The 20,064-nt window shown below is 42.0% G+C and overlaps 2 protein-coding genes across 2 annotated transcripts; one reads left to right on the top strand and one right to left on the bottom strand.

Annotated features, from left to right (window-relative positions):
* Positions 1 to 714: 714 nt before the first annotated feature.
* LOC311044084 (tetratricopeptide repeat protein 16-like) lies at positions 715 to 11,703 on the top strand (the record flags this gene model as incomplete). The annotated part of the gene is made up of 13 exons (XM_084055505.1): positions 715 to 794; positions 1,198 to 1,370; positions 1,778 to 1,868; positions 2,907 to 3,047; positions 3,262 to 3,362; positions 3,783 to 3,948; positions 4,814 to 5,028; positions 5,144 to 5,421; positions 6,162 to 6,303; positions 6,950 to 7,115; positions 7,339 to 7,490; positions 11,241 to 11,293; positions 11,423 to 11,703. Exons 1-13 carry the CDS (start codon positions 762 to 764, stop codon positions 11,701 to 11,703), a joined length of 1,992 nt encoding a protein of 663 aa, XP_083911631.1. The 5' UTR covers positions 715 to 761.
* Positions 11,704 to 12,231: 528 nt separating this feature from the next.
* mymk (myomaker, myoblast fusion factor) lies at positions 12,232 to 16,671 on the bottom strand. The gene is made up of 6 exons (XM_084054937.1): positions 16,334 to 16,671; positions 15,597 to 15,711; positions 14,743 to 14,891; positions 14,484 to 14,600; positions 14,011 to 14,151; positions 12,232 to 13,550 (listed from the first exon to the last, which is right to left on the bottom strand). Exons 1-6 carry the CDS (start codon positions 16,466 to 16,468, stop codon positions 13,236 to 13,238), a joined length of 972 nt encoding a protein of 323 aa, XP_083911063.1. The 5' UTR covers positions 16,469 to 16,671; the 3' UTR covers positions 12,232 to 13,235.
* Positions 16,672 to 20,064: the final 3,393 nt, after the last annotated feature.

The raw sequence follows: 20,064 nt of genomic DNA, 5'->3' as shown, positions 1-20,064 counted from the left end.
AGAAATAAGCAACCAGGTCTATGCAAACAAGCCCAAAAGAAGCGAATATGGTCACAATGGGCCACATGACATGAGCACTTTAAACGTAATACATCGGCTATTTGAAAATAGACGATCTGCAAGCTCACAACGCGTCGCAGATCTGCTATTTTCAAAAACAATTCCAATACAATGTGGAATATTTGGAATATTTTTTAAACATTCTAACAACACAAATGCTCCCCTGGGCACAAAACATTTTGATGAAAATATTTGAGAACGACTGTTTTTTTTTAAAAATCATTATTTTTGGAAGCAAGCCTAAATACGCGCATAGGTGCTAAAACAAAATTTAAAAAAAATAAGCCCAACATACAGAACCTGCAACTACCATTTTTTACAAGCAACTTTACAGAAGAAGCCCAAAATCGCGTATAATAAGCAGACATGGCAACCCTGGTTATTTCCTGCCAGAGCCATAAAGAGAGTTCTGACACTAGCGTCTACTCCCATTGTAAGAATGGAATGCGAAAGTGCTCTGTCTATCTCAATGAGATAGTTCCAATGTTCGTTACTCTCTTTTCTACACTCTGTTTCCTGCCTGCCTAGTGTCTACCTTGTTTCAAAATAAAAGTAAGCGACACGTTCAGTCATGGTTCAGGAAAATAAAAGTATGAAGACTCGTTTCCTTGGTTACGTCGAGATTTTCTCAACACAGAAAGTTTCTTGTGGAAAAGAGAATGCCAGTAGAGAGTACATGTAAAAATAATTAAAAACCCACAATGGATTTTTCTCTAGAGAAGAAGGACCAGCAGGTAAAACTAGTTTGTTTGATAATGAAGATGTTAAGATGATAATTTAAAAAAAATCTGGCTAACTGATTTTATAATAGTCAAGTCAGGTATCGAACTAACCTCTACAAAAACAAAACATTTAAATAGCATTATTCAGATGTTATTGTATTTTAATTGTATTTGTTACAACCTTCCACTTCCACCTGCTTTGTTTATTTTACCTTTTTAATCCGAGCGGGAATTCAGTCGCCATGACAATTTCGTATCCTAGTATAGGCCTACTTCTATAAGCTACTGCTACTACTACTAGGCCTACTACTAACCTACCTACCTACTAACATATTAAGTAAAGTCAGTAGGCTTTATGCTTGTTAATGCTGAATGATGCCTAATACTTGTTTATACTTGTTGAATCTACTATCAGGTTGAAGATGGCCTGTTCCCCACTGCTGTATCAGAGCAGGATTTGGAAGAGGCCAGGCATAAAAGTGGTCACCTAAGCAAGCTCTTTCTGACCACACCTGGGCAGAACTGTCCTCCTCCTGACAGACCAGACCTACAGGCGGATTTTATTATAAGGAACAAGGCTTTTGAGCAGTGAGCTTCATTAAGGAATTAATATATTAAGGCATACATTTTCTCATTGACACTTTAAATGGCTATGGACAGTTCAGAAACCTGCCTATATGACATCATCGATGGGGATTCCAAGCTAATAGAAACTGCATCCTTTCTCTTCCTGTAAAGTTTGCATGCTATAATAGAAGCCAGCGTTTTTGCATTCATTTCAAAAATCTTGTTTGAAATGACAAAACCTGCTGCTTAACGTCACCGATCATGTAAATGGTAGGCATGGTTTCTGAACTGTCCACAGCCCTCCCCTGAGACACAGAGTGAGTAGACAGAAATGGTGCCATTCTCATAATGAGCGTTAATGAGGTGAGGACCAATTATATGGAGATAAGTCGAAATGAAGAACTCATTCAAGGTTGTCGACTTTTCAGTTATTCAAAGGGAGAAGAGGCAATGAGACAATTCCAGTTTGAGAAGGCTGTAATCTGCTACTCCAAAGCCATGACTCTACAGCCAAATCAGGTATATACCGTTCTTTCACTTACAGCATACACCTGACCTGACTGTTTCCGTTGACATCAGACATGACCAACTAACTCCAAGTTTAGCTTATGTCAGAGTCATACAGAAATATTTCACCTGTGAAGTTAGAAGGTTATTAGGTTCTAAATAGGTATAATTGGGGACCCTTTTCATTTGTATTGCATAACCTACCCCCATCCCCACCTCACCACATGGCTACTTTTATAGTTCTAGTGCATATTGCAACGAAAAAATGCTCTTCCTTTGTTGGTTTTGGTCAAAGGCTCCTGATCAAGTGACAATGAGGGTGGTGGGTGAGGGTGACCAACGGTGACGTTCCAAACCTCTTCCTGAGCAGTGTTCCCCTCATCAGCCCACTAATAATTCTACTCACATGTTGATCTAATATTTAGGACAATGGTTCTAAAAAGTGGGGACCAGGAACCTTCAGGTTTCCTTGAAGGGGTCCAAATGGATGCTTACAGGTCTGTAACTCTGCAAGTGTACAAATGGAGCCAAATTAACCTGGAAGGGTCCATTTGGTTCCAATTGTACACTCTCAGAGTTAAATGAGGTCCTTGAAATAAAAAGGTTTGACAACAACTGCTTTAGGACATTGGTTCTCAAAGTGGGGTCCAGGGACCCCCAGGGGTCCTTGGGGGGATACCAGGGCATCCTCAGCAAAATTTGTTAAAAAAGCGTCACAATCATTTGAATCCCTTTATCCATATTTTATACTTTTGCTGTTCAAAAATAGCAGATCTTCAAGCTCATAGCGCGGAACCAAGTGCCGCACTACAAGCTTGTAGATCTGCTATTTTTGAAAAATATTGAAAATGTGTGCAAATCTTTAAATCTTTTTTCTAAAAGGCGATCATTTTTAACACAAATCTTTGCTTCTGAGGGTTCCTGGCACAACATATTTTCGGGTGGGTGTCCACGGCCACATATACATATCAATTTGGGGGTCCTTGGCACGAAAAATGTTTGAGAACCACTGCTTTAGGATAATACTATTGCTATTGTCCTGTATTGCAGAGCCAGTTCTATGTGCGACAGGCAGAGGCATATCTACAGCTGTGTGACTTCCAGTCGGCAGCAGCTGGTTACAAACATGCCAGCGTCCTGGAGCCTGCTGGGGACTTCCACATTCGCCTGGCCTTTATCTATTACCTACAGGTCAGTCTGCTTGGATATTCCTTAAAAGGAAGCAAGGATTGAAGGGTGGAAGCCACAGTGGCCAGTGTTCTTCTTACTTTTCTCTTGCTGTGTAATACTGATGATCTAGTACTGTTCTACTGTTGCAACCATTCAGCGCTGCTATACATAAGAAAATTATGAAGCTAAACTACTGAAGAAAAAAACAAAAACAATAATATGAACTTGTCCTCAGGGTCAGTGTTTGTTCGACCAGGGTCTGTTCCTGGAGGCTCTAGAGTCTTTTTCCAAGGCTGCTGAGTCGAAGCCCCACTGCAGAGCCTATCAGATGAGACGGTGATGGTCTTCTGTGCCTTTACCCTCCATTCTTCATTCCTTGTCCCCTCTCCCTTTTACTTTTCTTAATGTTCCTCTTGTTTGTGTGCATATGTGTACACATTTTCATGTGATGCTATGTGTTGTGTTGTATTGTTGTGTATGTCTTGGATGTCTCTGTGTTGTGTTGTCTTGTTTCATGTGATCTATTGCCACATGACACAGACAAAGATCCCTAATGGATATAAATCATCAAGCAATCAATGCATGCTTTTAGGTTTGTAGTTACAGCCAGCAGGTGGAGCTACAGACACACATACACTCATAACAGCACCATGACCACATCTCAGCCAGTAATGCCTCTCCTTGCCTCTTAACTTATATACTTGAAGAATACACGGCCATGCTGACAGCCAACTGATATATAATCGTTTTTCACACACTCACACACATTGTTTCTTGTCATCTCTGTTGCAGCCTTGCCTGTCTGTCAGCGCTAGGCCGCTACAGTGACTGTCTGAAACTGGTGACTGATTGGATTGAGTCTGACTCCCAGACTGCAGACCTTTACACCCTCAGAGCCCGGCTGTACATGGAACTCAACCAGGTCAGCCAACTGTTTGTCTGTCTGTCTGTCTGCAATAAACATTAAACATCTTCAGTTTACCCCTGATCATATCTTGCATTTATTGATAGTCCACAGTGTAGACTCTACACTGTGGACTATCAATAAAGGCAAGATATGATCAGGGGTAAACTGAACCCTGACTCTCACTCCCTGTAATGTCCACTGTAATATAGGCTACGGTAATTTGTAGTTGTCTTAATGTGGCTGTTGAAATTCAGGTCTGAGTCCATGACTACACCAAGATTTCTGGATTGGTTTGTGGTTTGTACTGATGAATTCTTCCTTGGCAACAAAAACAACTTGTCTAGAACATTCTGGCACATACCAGTGCTTGTATTGGACCATAGTCTGTAGGGCTGTCACGATTACAAATTGAAGTTGACGATTAATTGTCACACAAATAATTTGCGATTAACGATTTAATTGTGTTTTTGGCGTTGAACATTGGAACATATGAATACAAATTACATTTCTGTTTGCCTTTTAGGCTTTGTAATGAAATATTGCACAGGGCAGATATGACAAATAACTTAAATATACAAAGATATCAAAATAGCGGGAATAGTTGATCTACAAGCTTACATTGCGTGTTGTAAGCTTGTAGATCTGCTATTTCTGCTTTTTTTAAGTATTTGAAAATGAATGAACATTTTTCAACATGGAAACGATTATGCAAAAATATTGTGATTATCTTAGATAATTGCGATTAGACGTTTATGTAATAATTTTGACAGGCCTAATTGTCTGGTGATAGGTTTATGCAAATTTGTTTGTCGTCTACATAATCATGGTAAAATATTTTGTTGTTTTCCATTATCTCAGCGACAATTTATCCTCCATCCAGGTAACCCAGTGCTACCATGATGCAAAATCAGCCCTGGTGTTGAACCCAACATGTGCAGAAACCATGGCTCTGCTGTCTCAGCTGGAGGAGAGGAGTGAACAGGTCAGGCAGGAGGCAGTCAGCAAAGCCCTCTCTGGGAAGCTCCCAGAAGCTCTGTCCAAGATCAACACAGCCCTGCGACACCTGCCTGAGAACGAACGCTACTACCTCTTCAGGTGATCCCTGTCCTAGCACGCACTGCTATTATATTGTTCACATACACGATTCATGTCAACGACTGTATTTGGAGAGAATATTTGGATAGAATCCTCTCCCCTACTCTCCTATTAGAGGGATCCTTTATCGCCGTTTGAAAGACTTCACGGCGTCTATTGAGGATCTGGTCCAGGCCATAGAGTTGAGTGAGCAGAAGGCTCGGCCTGGAGACAGCCTCCTACAGGACGAGCTGAGAGCCGTACGGAAGGAGGCCCGGGCCCAGCTGGTTCTCACCTACAACGACTTTGCCGTGCAGTGTTTCTCCAGAGGGTTCCACCCCAAAGCGACGCTGCTCCTCAACAAGGCCATCCAGGAGGAGAAGACGGAGAGAGGCCTCTACATGAACCGAGGAGGTGAGAACGTGGGGTGGATGATGGAATGGAGGGCAGGGCATTGGGCAGTGTAAAGGTAGATAGATGTTCTCTATTAAGCCTAATTTATGCTTCACCAACCTGTGAGTCGGGACCCCCAGGGGGGTCGCCACATGATTTTGAGGGGGCCCCCAGATGACAGTGAAGCGACAAATTAATGACTTTTCACAATATTTATCTGTTCAAAATTGAATGCCTCAACTCCTACAATTCCAAGTGCTTGTCAGGGTGGGGGTCCCCAGTTCAAATATGAGTATTTTGGGGGGGTCCCCAGTTAAATATGATTATTTTGGGGGGTCCCCAGTTCAAATATGATTATGCATGACGCCGTCGCATGCAGAAAATAGCCGACCTACAAGCTTACAGCGTTGTGAGCTTGTAGGTCTGCTATTTTTGGCAATTCTTGATGCGTGACACTGTTGTGCAACAAAGTATAAATGAATCAGGCTTTAGTGTCGGTTTGTCTCAGATTTAATCTCCAACATGTGTCCCATCAAATTGTTGTTTAAGAAGGTGACACAGACTACCTGCTGCTCACTCATTTTGTTTTTTTCATCTAAGAGCATCTGCTAAATGTTAGTATTATTACTATTACTATTCTCAATCATTATGATCAATTATTACCCTCAATTATTATTCTCAATTCTCATTTTCATCACAAGTGTATCCATTCATAGACATTCATAGACACACATTTTATTTGGTGTGTGTGTGTGGTCTAGATTGTTTCTTTAAGCAGGGGGAGTGGAGCTTTGCGCTGGCTGACTACCAGCAGGCGGAGGAGATGAGTCCTAATGACCCGGCCATCTGGGCCCGACTTGCTGTTCTCCACAACACCATGGGCTCACACAGCTTCCAGGAGAGGTCGGACACACGCGCGCGCGCGCGCGCACACACACACACACACACACACACACACACACACACACACACACACACACACACACACACACACACACACACACACACACACACACACACACACACACACACACACACACATACACACACACACACACACACACACACACACACACACACACACACACACACACACACATATATACACAGACATACATAAAGTGCATTAATTGAGTATGTGCACATGGGGCATCCAGGTGGCTCAGGGGTAAAGTTACTGCCCACAATTGGGGTTCAATTCCTCCACGGTGTCCGGGGCACTCCAACAAACACAATTAGGTGTGTTTGCGGGTGAGAAGCTGGTAGGAGAGGGTGATCACTGTCACATTGGACTCCTAGATATTGGTTGGAACTCCTACTCAGTAGTGGGAGGAACTAGTAATAAATAGCGTGTTTCTCCATATGCATTACCCCATCCCTGTGAAACTCGTCACTGTCAGATGAAGAGAAGGAGATGTGTGATTGTCCCACACCCTCCCGAGACCAATAAGTAGGGGGTAATTATTCAATTGTGAAGAAAAAGGAAATTCAAATACTGCATATTTCAAGCAGTTCTCTTGCAAATTACTTCCTGTATTTGTATCCATAGGCGGTTCCAGGAAGCAGCTGACAGGTTTTCATTGGCCATCAAGTACAACCCACGTGTTAGTCGCTACTATGAGAAGAGAGCCAAGGCCTTCCACAAAGTACTCAACCTGCAGGGGACAATGCAGGATACCATCAGCACACTAATATTGGACCCCGCCAATGATGAGGTAAAGACAAGAGACTTTGAATTTTCAGAAAGCTGTGTGTGTGTGTGTGTGTGTGTGTGTGTGTGTGTGTGTGTGTGTGTGTGTGTGTGTGTGTGTGTGTGTGTGTGTGTGTGTGTGTGTGTGTGTGTGTGTGTGTGTGTGTGTGTGTGTGTGTGTGTGTGTGTGTGTGTGTTCTGTGAATTTGTGATCACGCACATGTATGTGTGTCTTTGTGTGTGTGTAGGCGATCGCTCTGCTCCTGAGCCTGTCACCAGGATGCTGTGTGTCAGACATACTGTCCAGTGAAACAGGACAGACGGTCAGACATCAGTTAATGGATAGAATCCAGTCCTGCTACTCTCCAGGTTTTACCATGTCAGGAAGAGATACTGTAAGGTAGGTTGTTATGAACTCACTAATTTAAAAAAAAATATATGGTATGCATATTTTCCTTGCGATTGTCTCTTAGGCTTTATTTATTAGGCTATGTTTAATATAGTGGCTAAAATCCAGAGCAACTACACTCCGTTTTTATAATACACTCATTTGTCCATAGACCTTGTAGTGAGCTTGAAAGGATGGCAGTGGCCAATGAAGACACAGAGAGTCAGTCTGACTGCCAATAAAAGGTCCATCTGAGTCAGGGGAGGAGACCAAGCCATGTGTGAGCCAACAGGAGTTCCACAGGCAGGTGAAGAGCATTTTGCAGGCACACAAGTATAGAGGGACAGTCCTAGAAGTGGACAAAGATGACCCACTAATGCTATATTAAATAAAGTATTAATTTCCTTTATTTCCAGCTGTTATTTATAAAATCATATAGAATTGTGTGTGTGTGTGTGTGTGTGTGTGTGTGTGTGTGTGTGTGTGTGTGTGCGTGCGCGGCTGCGCGTGTGCTCGCGCCTGTCTGTCTGTCTGTCTGTCCTTCGCTTATCTCAAGAACCGTATCGAGAACCGTCCAACCAATTGCTTAGTGTGAAGCGCTTCACCAGAACCAATACATGCAAAGTCAATGCAAAGATACAAGTCCAAAGCACTGGGGCATCTAACCGGGCACTAATAGAGCACCGAAGTCTGACGTAATTTACATGTCCTAGGTTTGTCTACCTGGTTCGCGGTTTTCCACCCCATTCTGAATCCCCATAGACGTATTTAATATCGCGTCAAATAAGAACTGTGTTCCAAAAATAAACAAATGACCCCGGCAGTTTTACTCTTATGGATATGAAGCATCAACTGACGGTGAGAAAACGATAATGTTACTTCCGCCGAATTAGTTACATTTTCGCCAGAAACAGACTGTATCAAATATAAGTGACTGACTATCATAAACGATACAGAACCTCCTCCCTGACAATATCGCCGAGACAGTTTGTTTATTTTTGGACCACAATTCTTATATGAGACGATTCTACGATGACCCAATGTTATTCTCCAGAGCGAAATTACTTTACGAACCTGGGGATGAATGAGTGACGTCAGGACTTCTGTACTCTATACTGGAAGAAGTTTGGGGGGACAAATGTACAGTACACCTGACTCTTTGGATTTTCAATCATACTGAATTCATATAGAATCACGGGTATATTTGCGGCATCTATATACTGGGTGATGTAACTCATACGCTTTCCATTTGTTGCTTGGAATGTTTTTGACAGGAATAGAAATTGTTGTTGCAGTCCTAAACTATAATTATAAATGAGAGTGGGTTATAACAAAACTAAAAGCTTATTTCTAAAATACATCCGTAAGTAGCAATGAACATGTCCAAGCACAGAAGAAGATATGGTGACTATCATGTGATAATGAAGAGGAAGATGATGAAGTCCACAATTTGGTTGTTCACAGTGAGATTTGAACTCCTTACAATACCCAGCATTGGCCAACTTATTGTGCGGCTGAATAACCTCTCTCTCCCTTGGACCCATAAAAAGAAGAATCTACATTTATTAATAATTCTTATTCTGTTGTCCAGCAAGTGGCAGTAGAGACCCAAATTTACTATGTTGGTACTTGGATGTAATAGAAAGTGATGGTTTGCAAATGTGATATCCATCATGAAAAGAAAGTAGCACCTACTCTTAGAAAATGACTGATAGTACAAGGTTAGGCGTGTTCAAATGTACTGTCATATGACCAGTGGGTTAAGCAAGTCTGATTGTCTAAAATGACACAAAAAAGATTGCTATGACTAGGAATGGATGGATGACCAGTCACATTTTTGATTTTTTTTACAGAGATAGACTGAACATGGAACGTTTATTCCCACAAAAAGCCAGATAACTCTATTATTATTGGTTTGCTCTCGCACAACGCCTTTGGATATACCGTAGTATTCTACAACTTTTCATTTCTCATTATCCAATAATGTTTTCTTTGATTCCTCTATTTGCTATCAAATAGAACATCCCCACACAATGAACATGATATCCCATTAACTGGAGAAATGCAATGATAGTAGTAGAATATTTCATAGTACATCAGGCTTTTCTGCAGCATAGTGCAATGAAAGCTGATAGGAAGGCCATGCAACACAAGTCTTTATACAGATTCAGATAATACATATAATACAAATACATGTACAGGTATGCAAAATACATATCATTTTGGGTGGTCCGTGACATGGAAAAGTTGGAGCACCACTGATATAGCAACATACTGTTAGGATTTTGAAATCATTTTTAGATATGTATTTGACCGCGGACTGGACCCCCATCTCAAAATGTTTTGTTCCAGGGACCCCCCCAGAATCAAACATTTGAGTTAAATATATATATTCAAAGATTTGACCACATTTTCACGATTTTTCAAAAATAGCAGATGTACAAGTTCATAGCGCGGCATTCGCTTGTATCTGCTATTTTTGAATAGCCAAAGAAATCTTAAAATGACACAGATTCCCGGATTGAATGGGTTAACCATAATGTGATTCTACTTGCAATGCCCTGTACTACAGTAATTCTCAACCTTGGGACCGCCCCGGTGCCCCTTGTAGACTGGGAAGAAGGAAGCAGGGTTTACTCCCAAAGTATATTAATATATAACCAGTCTGACGTTAAGGCTTTTTCCTATTTGCCAAAGCTACTTGCCCCATCGAAATGTGTTTTGTTCTTGCCCTGGCTGCCTAGGGGTTCTATTGCCGGTGGTGTGGCGTGTTTCTCTCCCAATATACTGTATTCTAACTAGTTATGAACATTAGTTTTTCCATTTACTATATCAGTAATTTCCCATTTCCCAAAACTCTAGCAAATTCTATACCCTTAAAACATTTTTCAACCACTTTCAACCTGGAGTCACTATTTCAAGTATATCATTATAGGTGAACATTTGAAATGTAATGTAATTGATGTCATTTTCACTATGAACCTTGAGCCTTGCCCATTGCCCAAAAGTTTGAAAATCACTGCCATACTTATAGACCAAGTTGTTATTGCACTCCGTTGCCGTCCAGCAAAGAGGTATTTTACACAGGGTTTCTGTTTTTAAACAGCTGTACTGTACTGCATATTAGAATACAGGCTACCTTAGAAACAGTCCATAAATGTAATAACTATTGCATAACTGTTTATGTAATAACTATTTAAGTTCTACTTAAGGTTTAGTACTGGTTGGTATTGTCAATGAAAATGTGATATCAGATAATCTCTACTTGGTGGTATAGACTGTAGGAGAGTGTTTTCTAAGAGTCAGCTGACCCTATACTAAGTACGGACAACAACTGTGGCAACAGCTGATAGAGAGAAAGGAGTTGTGCAGCTCTCACAGATCTCTTGCCATAGAACGTACCCAAACTAAATAACTGCAGCGCAAACATACCAAGCATACCATATATTTTTGTTGTAATTACTACCGTGTAATGGTTTCTTTCTGTTTAATTGAGTCTAATGAAAGCCGATCTTCTTAACTTGGTCTGCTGCTGTTTTCAGTAGCCTGTGAAAGGCATGCCAAATATGGAATACTGGAGCGAGTTCCCTTCCACTGGTAAAGAAAGTAATTTTTTGTATTTGTTCAGATGTATTTCTTTATTATATTTAGATACCCACCAAGATTCCATTCAGCCGTGGAATGTAGGTGCAGACGACCACGAGGAGACGACCACGCTCAGAATGTTGTCAATCACCTTGTGTTGACACTGCTGTTCTGCAGCGTGGCCCGGGCCGTACTGGGCCGGGCCGGCCCTGTTTCAGATCCCTCAAAATGTGAGTGTGTCTGCTTCTCTCTCTGTGTGTGTGTGTGTGTGTGTGGGCCTCGGACCCTCAACAAAGTGGTGCGGGACAGACAGTGGTCGTAAAGGAGCTGAAAAGTGTTTCACACTCGTGCAATAAAAGGCTCGGGTTACCGTCCTGTCAGGGATGGGGAGGCGCAGCTCAGCCAGGACGCCCAGTGGCCCGCCAGGTTTCTCAGCCCAGACAAAAACACCTTTCTCTGGGCACAGGAGCTGGTGGCTTGGCCTCGGCTCAAAACATTCCCGGTGGATGGGAGTTTCATTCACATATTGGCCGTTGACTGTTTTGTCTATATAGACGCGCAAGAGCACGTTTGTAGTCTTTGGGTAGTGTTCGGGCAGGTGACGTGCGGCGAACGCACACCCTACGTCCCGCTGAGGTGAAAGTGGAATATGGGATACCCGGGACTGGAATTGGATTAGCGTTGCTAGACTGGGCTACGTCTAGTGTGTTTTTAGATATATGCCAAGGAGAGATTTTGTCAATGGCAGACTTCTGCTGAGTCCGTGTCACTGAACTGTATTATGATAATGACTGTAAATGATAAATGGTGCATTTATATAGTGCTTTTATCCAAAGCGCTTTACATAGATTGTGCATTACATTCACCCATTCACACACACACATTCATATACCGACGGCGGAGGAAACCATGCAAGGCACCAACGTGCTCATGTCTTGCTCAAGGACACTTCGACACTAACTCTGGGGGAGCCCGGGATCGAACTGGGAACCTTGTGGTTCCCATCTGCTCTACCGGCTACTCTACCCCTGAGCCACTGCCACCCCTATACTGTATGTACTGTATTCATCTTAGCCTTTTTTACTGTATGTAACTCCTTTGAAGCATGATTAAGTCTACACCAACACAATACAAATATTTTATTTTCAAACTGTGAAAAAAACCTGCACCAAACCAGCCCAGTTAAAAATAGCCCTCGCAATATACCAATAAATAAGCAATATATACATAAATATTTCAGAAAAAAACATTATAGAATCTCAACAGTATGGAAAGAGAACAGTGCCAAAGTTGTTTGGTCAGTGAACTGGAATTAATAGACAACAGTACACCTGTTGCCTCGGAAACATTTTCAGGGTGTTGCAGTCAGTTTAGCGTCCCAATATCTGGAGCGAGTTCTGCACCGTTCAAACATCTGATGCACCAGATGACATGTTTGGCACTTCAGGGATACATGAAGAGAGCAAAATGAGATTTTTACAGTCTCGTAATTCTCGTAACCGCATAGTTCCTTTCTCTGAGAGAGGGAGAGATTGAAAGAGGAAAAGCGGAGAAAGGAACAGAGAGAGAAAAGGGAGCAGACGAAGGATCTCTCCTGAGGAACATTTCAAAATACAATTTATATATTTTGGAGAGATAAACCATCTGTTGGTTTGTGCTACTCACAAATTTTCCAGTCAGTTTTACTGGCTTGACTAAAAAAAAGTCCCTCTCACTGTGTTCTTAGGTAGTGGCTGTCTGTCCTGATGTCTGCACAGGCATTTTAGATAGACATCTATCTCTCCTTATAGGGTCCTCTGATGGCACATGGAGTCTGATTTGACCCTTGTTCTCGCCCATAGGTTCTATAGCCAACGGCAGAAACCAAGTTTGTTTTCGCCCACTGGCCACAATAGCTGGTGGAGTACAAAATTCACCAGCCACCGTCATAATTTTACCAGCCAAATATGATTTTTGGAATATACATAAAGAAACCTCCAAATGACGATAGGTTCTCTGCCAAAGTGTAAAGTAGACCCAGCAGCCGCAGCAAAGATTTACCGACATTTGGCTGATAACGGTGTTAAATCCCCTTGTCTCTTTGCGCTTACTCTTTAGAATTAAGTCTTTCTACATTTGACCAGCCAGTGTGTGTGACCTTAAGTTTAGAGGTCCACTCGTGACCCAGAGGGGTCACTTCCAGCCATTCATTTCCTTGAGCTTTCTGATGGTGTTTCCTTTGACAGGTGTTGATGGAGAGTTGTATAGTGGTAGAGTCATGGTGTTTCCTTTGACGGGTGTTGATGGAGGGTTGTATAGAGGTAGAGTCATGGTGTTTCCTTTGACGGGTGTTGATGGAGGGTTGTATAGAGGTAGAGTCGCGGTGCTGCAGGTCCGGCTCCACGGCTTCTCCGTGGTAAGACTGGGAACTGTCCAAATGGTCCGAGTCTTTTTTGTCTTTTTTGTCTGCTTGTTCTTCTCCTCCTTTGAAGAACCGGGGGACATGGACTGGTAATATGCAAAAGAAAATAAAGTTACATTTATTTGAAAGATTTCTTTGCATCACTTGCTATGATGATGTAGCGCAGTGATGATGTCAATTTACATTTTAACCGCATTAACCCTGGTGTCCCTATATTGGGCATGTCATAAATAATTACAAATAAAATTACATTCAAATTTCTTCACAATATTTCAAGATTTTAAACATTTCTTGAAAATAGGTGATCTATAAGCTACAAGGGGAGTTTGTACATCAGCTATTTTCGAATGGCTTTAGTATAAAATAAGTGGTACAATCTATCTTATCCAGAGTAATAAGAGTAAAAGTGCAACTGGCACTATCGATCTTAGTGTTATTTTCTGCAGTTTAGCCCTGCTCTGAACTGCGTGAATCAAATGCTGATCCTACTAACACGTCGAGAGTGATCATCTCTCCTTTCTCTAAGAGATTAAAAAAGGCACATACACAGCAGCAGAGAGTGTAGCAGCTGAGCTTGGCTGCGTTTCGTTCCGTCCCAGCATAACGATTCTTTTTGGGTAGCAGCAGCACGAAGGACACAGCCAGTGACAGATGATAGAAACTGTGGACGTAGGCATAGTCCCATTCCTGTATTGAGGAGAGTGAAAATGTGGCGAATCAGTGGACAATGCACTCACTAAAAATGCATTTTAAGGTTTTCAAAACTGGTGCCAGATCTTAAAATATCTATCTATGCACAGATATGAATGGTCAACCTTCTCAGTAAGAACTGGTAGTTTTAAATTTGATTTACTGGCAATGTTATATGTTACAGTACATGTTGTGCTGAATGTTTCAGTCTTGTAGCTAGCAGGTAAGCTCTTTGGAAAAAATGTTCCCGTAAATCCCTGATTTACTTGAATTCTATGTAAGGATTTAGCTCTGATGTGAGGAATGGGTCGGAGATGCAGCACACTTACCTCAAAGTAGAAACGCAGCATCAGAGCTAGAGCTCCAAAACAGCATCCTGGCCCCACCTGCTGAGTGTATACCTTCTTCTCTGGATACACAGCCCTGATCTCCTTCATCTTCTGGAGCTGCAATGACAGACAACAGTTGCTGTGTGGCCTATTGCTCCTGTACAAATATGTACACTCTCTGAGTTACAAATGGAAACATTTAACTGAGGATTTTACTGTGAACGATGGAATATTCTAGAAAGTTCAAAATGGCCCTCACCCATTTGATGGTTATGATAAAGACAGCTGAACCAATTGGTCCAGCATAGATTCCGTAGCCCCAACGGTCCTGGTATATCCTCACAGCAATGGTCAACACTCCAAACATTGTTATACTGGAACGCTTTGGCTCATCAAAGTCTCCAAGAGCTGGGACAGGGTCCACAAGGATTGGTTAAAGACACACAGTGTATAAATGATAACAACATTAAAATGTCAGACACAATAGGATGTCAGACAAGCAAATACTATGAGCATAAACTAAACACCAACAGTTCCTTTGTGTGTGTGTGTGTGTGTGTGTGTGTGTGTGTGTGTTTGTGTGTGTGTGTGTGTGCGCGCGCGCGCGCGCGCGCGCGTGCGTGCGTGCGTGCGTGCGTGTGTGTGTGTGCTTATGTATCCTGATTAAAAAGCACGTCTGAACACATGTGAGAGACCGTCGCAGACACGACACATGCTATCAACAACTGCTCAGTCACACTGCACACAGTTCAAAGAGAATGCAAGAACCACTGCGGCCAGTCAACTAGAATGATGGAACAACAGGTACACTGTGAAATCCTCAGTGTTAATTTTACTCTGAGAGCGGACAAATGTGGTTCCATTTGTACACTAAATTAACCCTCAGATTTTACAAATGAACACTCATTTTTACACTTTTACAGTGTGGGATTTTACTGTCTCACCGAAGAGGTAAGGCAATGGGGCTAGTGGGATATAGGGTGAACACTTTGTTTGTTGAAAGGATCAGACCTGTGAACTTTCAGTTCCTTAGGAGTCCCTCTCAGCAACTTGCCCACTTACTACACATCATGCATATTGTTGTTATGTGCCGTACTGTATGTTTCTACTCACCTATGAGAGTGACCCACATAGAGAGAGCAGTACCATATACACTGAAGTATTCCATAATGTCATACTGCATGAAGCACAGGAGGGAGAGGCCTGGACTATCACATGCATGGTAAACCTGTTGGACAACAGAAATCTTCAGGAAAAAGTGGCACATACTGTAGGTACAGCAGCATAATAATATCAGGGTTTTTGCAAAAATGCGGGACGACCCCTCCAAAACTCATATAATACTTGTGGTGAGTTTTTACAAGTTGGGAAAAACAAACAAATAAACAAACAAATGAATTAATTAGTTAACAATAATAATAATAAAAGGAGACATTAGCTTTGACACGCTTTTACAAAATGATTTCTGACAGGATACTAAAGCTTATATTGGAAAAGCATTGGGGACAGCATTTCGACGATTTTATGACCCTTACCTATCAAATAATGACATTGTCTAGGATGAAGTTGTCCGGACCATTGACCAATTGAGTGACAGATTTCAAAATAGATTTAGACTGTTTCCCATTTATACTAAATCAAATGATTCACATGAAAAACAGACCTAAATATATAAGTTGTCAAGCATGGCAGCAAAATATCCACATTAATTACCAAATTTACTACCATACCTCACATCTCTCCAGACATCCCCTCTGCCTCTATGTGCTGTTGTAAGCACTGTTCTACACTAGAGCTATCTCATTGACACAGTGACAGTGTTCTCTTTTCCCATTGCTGGTGGGGCTTACCGCTGTGAAGAACATTGTGAAGAAGTACACCATGGCTTCCATGTGGAACCCTCTCTTGGCGGCCACACTGGCTGTAGGCAGAAACACCAGGCTACTGATGGTAGGAAGCAGCAACTTTGCAATAAACGCACCCATGGTGGACGGCTGACAAATACAGCAAGTCTTATTACGGTAATCTCTGCAGGAGGGAAAATATTAGTAACCAAGATAAAAAGATTTTATCAGCTGAAGCTCTGTAGAAAGGCAGATATCCTCAGGTTTTCAAGTCCTTGCGAAGTGAGTTAGAATGCGAATGCATGGACGGCACATGTGCGCTCTTGCATGCGATAAACACACGGTCAGCTGTCTTTGTAGGTCCCTTTAAAGTTTAAATGTCCCCCAGCTAATCTCACAGGCATGGCCCAGTGAGGCCTGTACATGCAGTGTCATCGCTGGACAGCTGTCTGCATAACATGGGGAGAGAGGCAGGGAGAGTGCTCACATGCCACAAGCATTGCAGTATACAGTATTTGTGTTGTGAGTGTTGTGAGCTTGCAGATTGGCTATTTTTGAATAGACAAAGTAGAAATAGGGCCTAATTGGTTAAACATTGGTTTTGTAATAATAATCTAAATGTATAAAGTAAATAATTGTCGTGGAGTAAAAAGTACAATATTTGCCTCTGAGATGTAGTGGAGTAGAGGTATATATTGAAACACTCAAGTACCTCAAAATTGCACTTAATTGTACGTACAGTACTTGAGTAAATGTACTTATTTAGTTTCCACCACTGTATATTTGTGGAGTCTTAAATGCCTAGGTCAAATTGTTGTTCCCATAATTATACTTCTTAATGTGTTTTATCCTGTTTTGAGTACCAGATGGGCTGTTTTCAGTGGCATCAAGACAAGACAAAACCGATAGTGTGAGATAGATTGTCACCCATACAAAGGTTATACTTTAGTCCAATGTTTGCCACAACTGCAAACACCAACAATCTAGTCCCCAAGAGGGTTATATAAAATGGATTATTTAGTAAATGCTATTTATAGGCTTAAGGCAAGTCAATAGATAGGACTCTTAGGAGGCATGCAGAGGTGGAATTAAATACTTAAATACACAGATTTCTGTTTCTTGTGGCAGCATAATGTCCTAGTCACATTAAAGTGAAGGAATTCTCCCAAAGATTAGTTTAATGATAGATGGTAAATATTTTTGGTGTGGAAATATGCCCTTCACTGGCTCCATTGGAGCAGTAAGTGGTGTGAGTGGGTAAAATCATAGAGTTGAAACCACCAGAAAATGCCACTTCTTCCCATTCTATATTTTATCTCACAATGAATCACCAAAACAAAATATTTCTGGTTTGGGGGCGATACAAACATCTGTACATGCAATTTAGCACTTAACCGATAGATTGATTGATAGATTCCTGCCTCAGGAGAGTGCAATTTATACTATAGCTCGGTAGTTGCAAGTTATAACAAGGAGTATACAGCTGCTTTTTGTACCGTATATCATTGTATATCATATATCACGTGTTAGCTGAGTGCAATTTTCCCCAACTCCTTGTTATTCTTAAGAAGAACTCACAGAATAAAACCGTTCCATGTTAGTACACAGTCAAGTCCTGAGAGTGTAAAAATGGACCCAATTGGACCAGGTCCATTTTTAGACTCTTAATTGAATTAAGCATGGGGATTTTTACTGTGTACTGTACAGTACATTGGCGTCTCTGGAGGGACAGCAGTTGGCCTCTCTTGCCCTGCCCTCAGCTGTTGCACCTGCCCCGGCCTCGGGGCAGGGACAACACAAAGGCAACAGTGTCATGGAGGGAGGATGCCCCCACCACGCCTTGGATTCCATGAGTGAATGTGTAACCCGAGCAGACCGGGACACCACTCCCGGGCCCAGCACGGGGAAAAACCCTGCGGCCAAAAACCTGCCCTCTGCCGGTTACGCTGCACCTTCATGCCTAATCTATGCTCCTTCACGCCCCGAAAATATTAGATCCACAAACTCACAACACGTTGGAGATGCGACAAGTTGTAAGCTTGTAGATCATCTATTTTCGGCACGTGTCACCGTCGTACAACTACAACAAAGTTTAAATCGAGTTGTATAGTTTTCTCAAATTGAATACTGAGTTGTTTGTTTGTTTGTTTGCGCAGCAGGGGAGGAATGTGGTGATCCCCCGCATCCATTCCAACAACATTCTAAAAGCGGACCAGTACCAAATAGAAATGGGAAGCACTTATCCATCCATCCAAAATTAACTGTGCGTCAATGGAATAGCAAAACTTGCATGCTCATGCAAGAGCGAATACTGGATTATTGCCATCGCCATGGGTGGAAACGGATTGGAATGAATGGGGAGTGGGCTGACCCAACCCCCCAAGACCTGCTGGGCAACAGGGCATGGGGTCAAGTGAGGGCAAGAGAGGGGGGGGAAGTGATGATGTCATGCACATCCCAAAGATTCTCATGAAACCACTGTTGAACCAAATGCAATAAGTCGTAATTAATGAAGTTGTGTCCAGTTACCAAGATATTTGGTTTTGGAGAGTACCAATTACCAAATAAGATTTAGATTCAGATGTCATGTATTCCTGCCTGACATACATGAACCAAAATAGCTGCAATTAGAATAGAATGAAGCGCTTTTTCAGAACAAAGAACATGAATGAAAATAAAACATATATTGTGTATATTATGTGCGTGCGTGCGTGCGTGCGTGCGTGCGTGTGTGTGTGTGTATTTGTGGCATGTGCATGTATATGTGTGTATATGTACGGTATGTGCCATATATGAATCAATAATCGAAGCCTGATTTATACTCACGTTGCGTCACGTTAACACGCGTTGTGAGCTTGTACATCGGATATTTCTGGTGAGTGACACATGCAACTAAATATAATGCAGGCGTAAAGGACTTCCATAGAGAGTACAACAGCAACATCGTTCTACAGAGTGCAGAAAAATGTTCCGTAGTTCCTTTCACCTCAGGACCCTTCAGTGTAAACATGGGTGTGCTAGTGTGGGAATGCAGACCGGGCTTCCTGAATGCATCTGAATAAACACTGGGCTTCCTTTTGATTCAGTAATAAATAGCCATGTCCTCTGCCCCCTGGGCCTTCTTTTACAAATAATTGGAGGGCAGTGCTCAAGTTTCAGCCCAGCCAGTCACTCAGGACAAGAGGTGGGATCGGAGACTATAGGGGTGGATGCAGCGTGGGTGGTTGGATATAGTCTGAGATGAAGTTGAGTGGAGTATAAATGATTCCCTCTTAAAGAATCTTTAGTTCAGTACAAATTTGCTTGAAATGTTTAGTTTTAAACCTTTACTGTCCATATATATCCCACTTTGTTCTTCAGTGTATATATATATAATAACTTGGATAATCCGGAAATCACCAATTATGCAAAGTATTCTAGACATCTTAAGATGTGTAGCAGTGCAAAAATAGGACAGTACTTTAGCTAAGGAGGAAAACAGGTTGCATATCGGTGGATTTTTGTTTGTCTGGTCATCTGTCTGTTGATGTGTCTGCCAAACAGTCTACAGCCTCCCTCCCTCCATAGAAGAGTACCAGCCTGGATGAAGCCGGGCAAAGAGCCAAGAGGATGTCAGTTTTATGATGCTATCTGCTCTCCCCAGCTGAAGAGGACCGCTAGTCACTCGAGACACGTGATCCATCAACAGACAAAAATAATCTATTGCTACTGGGCTGAACTCAGCTGAACCTGAAGTT

Source organism: Gymnoscopelus microlampas (genome assembly GCF_963454915.1).
Source record: "Gymnoscopelus microlampas genome assembly, chromosome: 4".
Taxonomy (NCBI): Eukaryota; Metazoa; Chordata; class Actinopteri; order Myctophiformes; family Myctophidae; genus Gymnoscopelus; species Gymnoscopelus microlampas.
Note: the sequence above shows the minus strand (reverse complement) of the source record. Positions and strands in the feature narration are given on the sequence as shown.

What these genes read in the sequence shown, in the direction of transcription:
- mymk (XM_084054937.1), bottom strand. Translation starts at nt 16,468, where the DNA reads ATGGGTGCGTTTATTGCAAAGTTGCTGCTTCCTACCATCAGTAGCCTG. An exon ending in TTATCATAACCATCAAATGG is followed by an intron (nt 14,601 to 14,742) that starts GTGAGGGCCATT and finishes CTGTCATTGCAG; the next exon opens with CTCCAGAAGATGAAGGAGAT. An exon ending in GCTACACTCTCTGCTGCTGT is followed by an intron (nt 13,551 to 14,010) that starts GTATGTGCCTTT and finishes GCATATTACCAG; the next exon opens with TCCATGTCCCCCGGTTCTTC.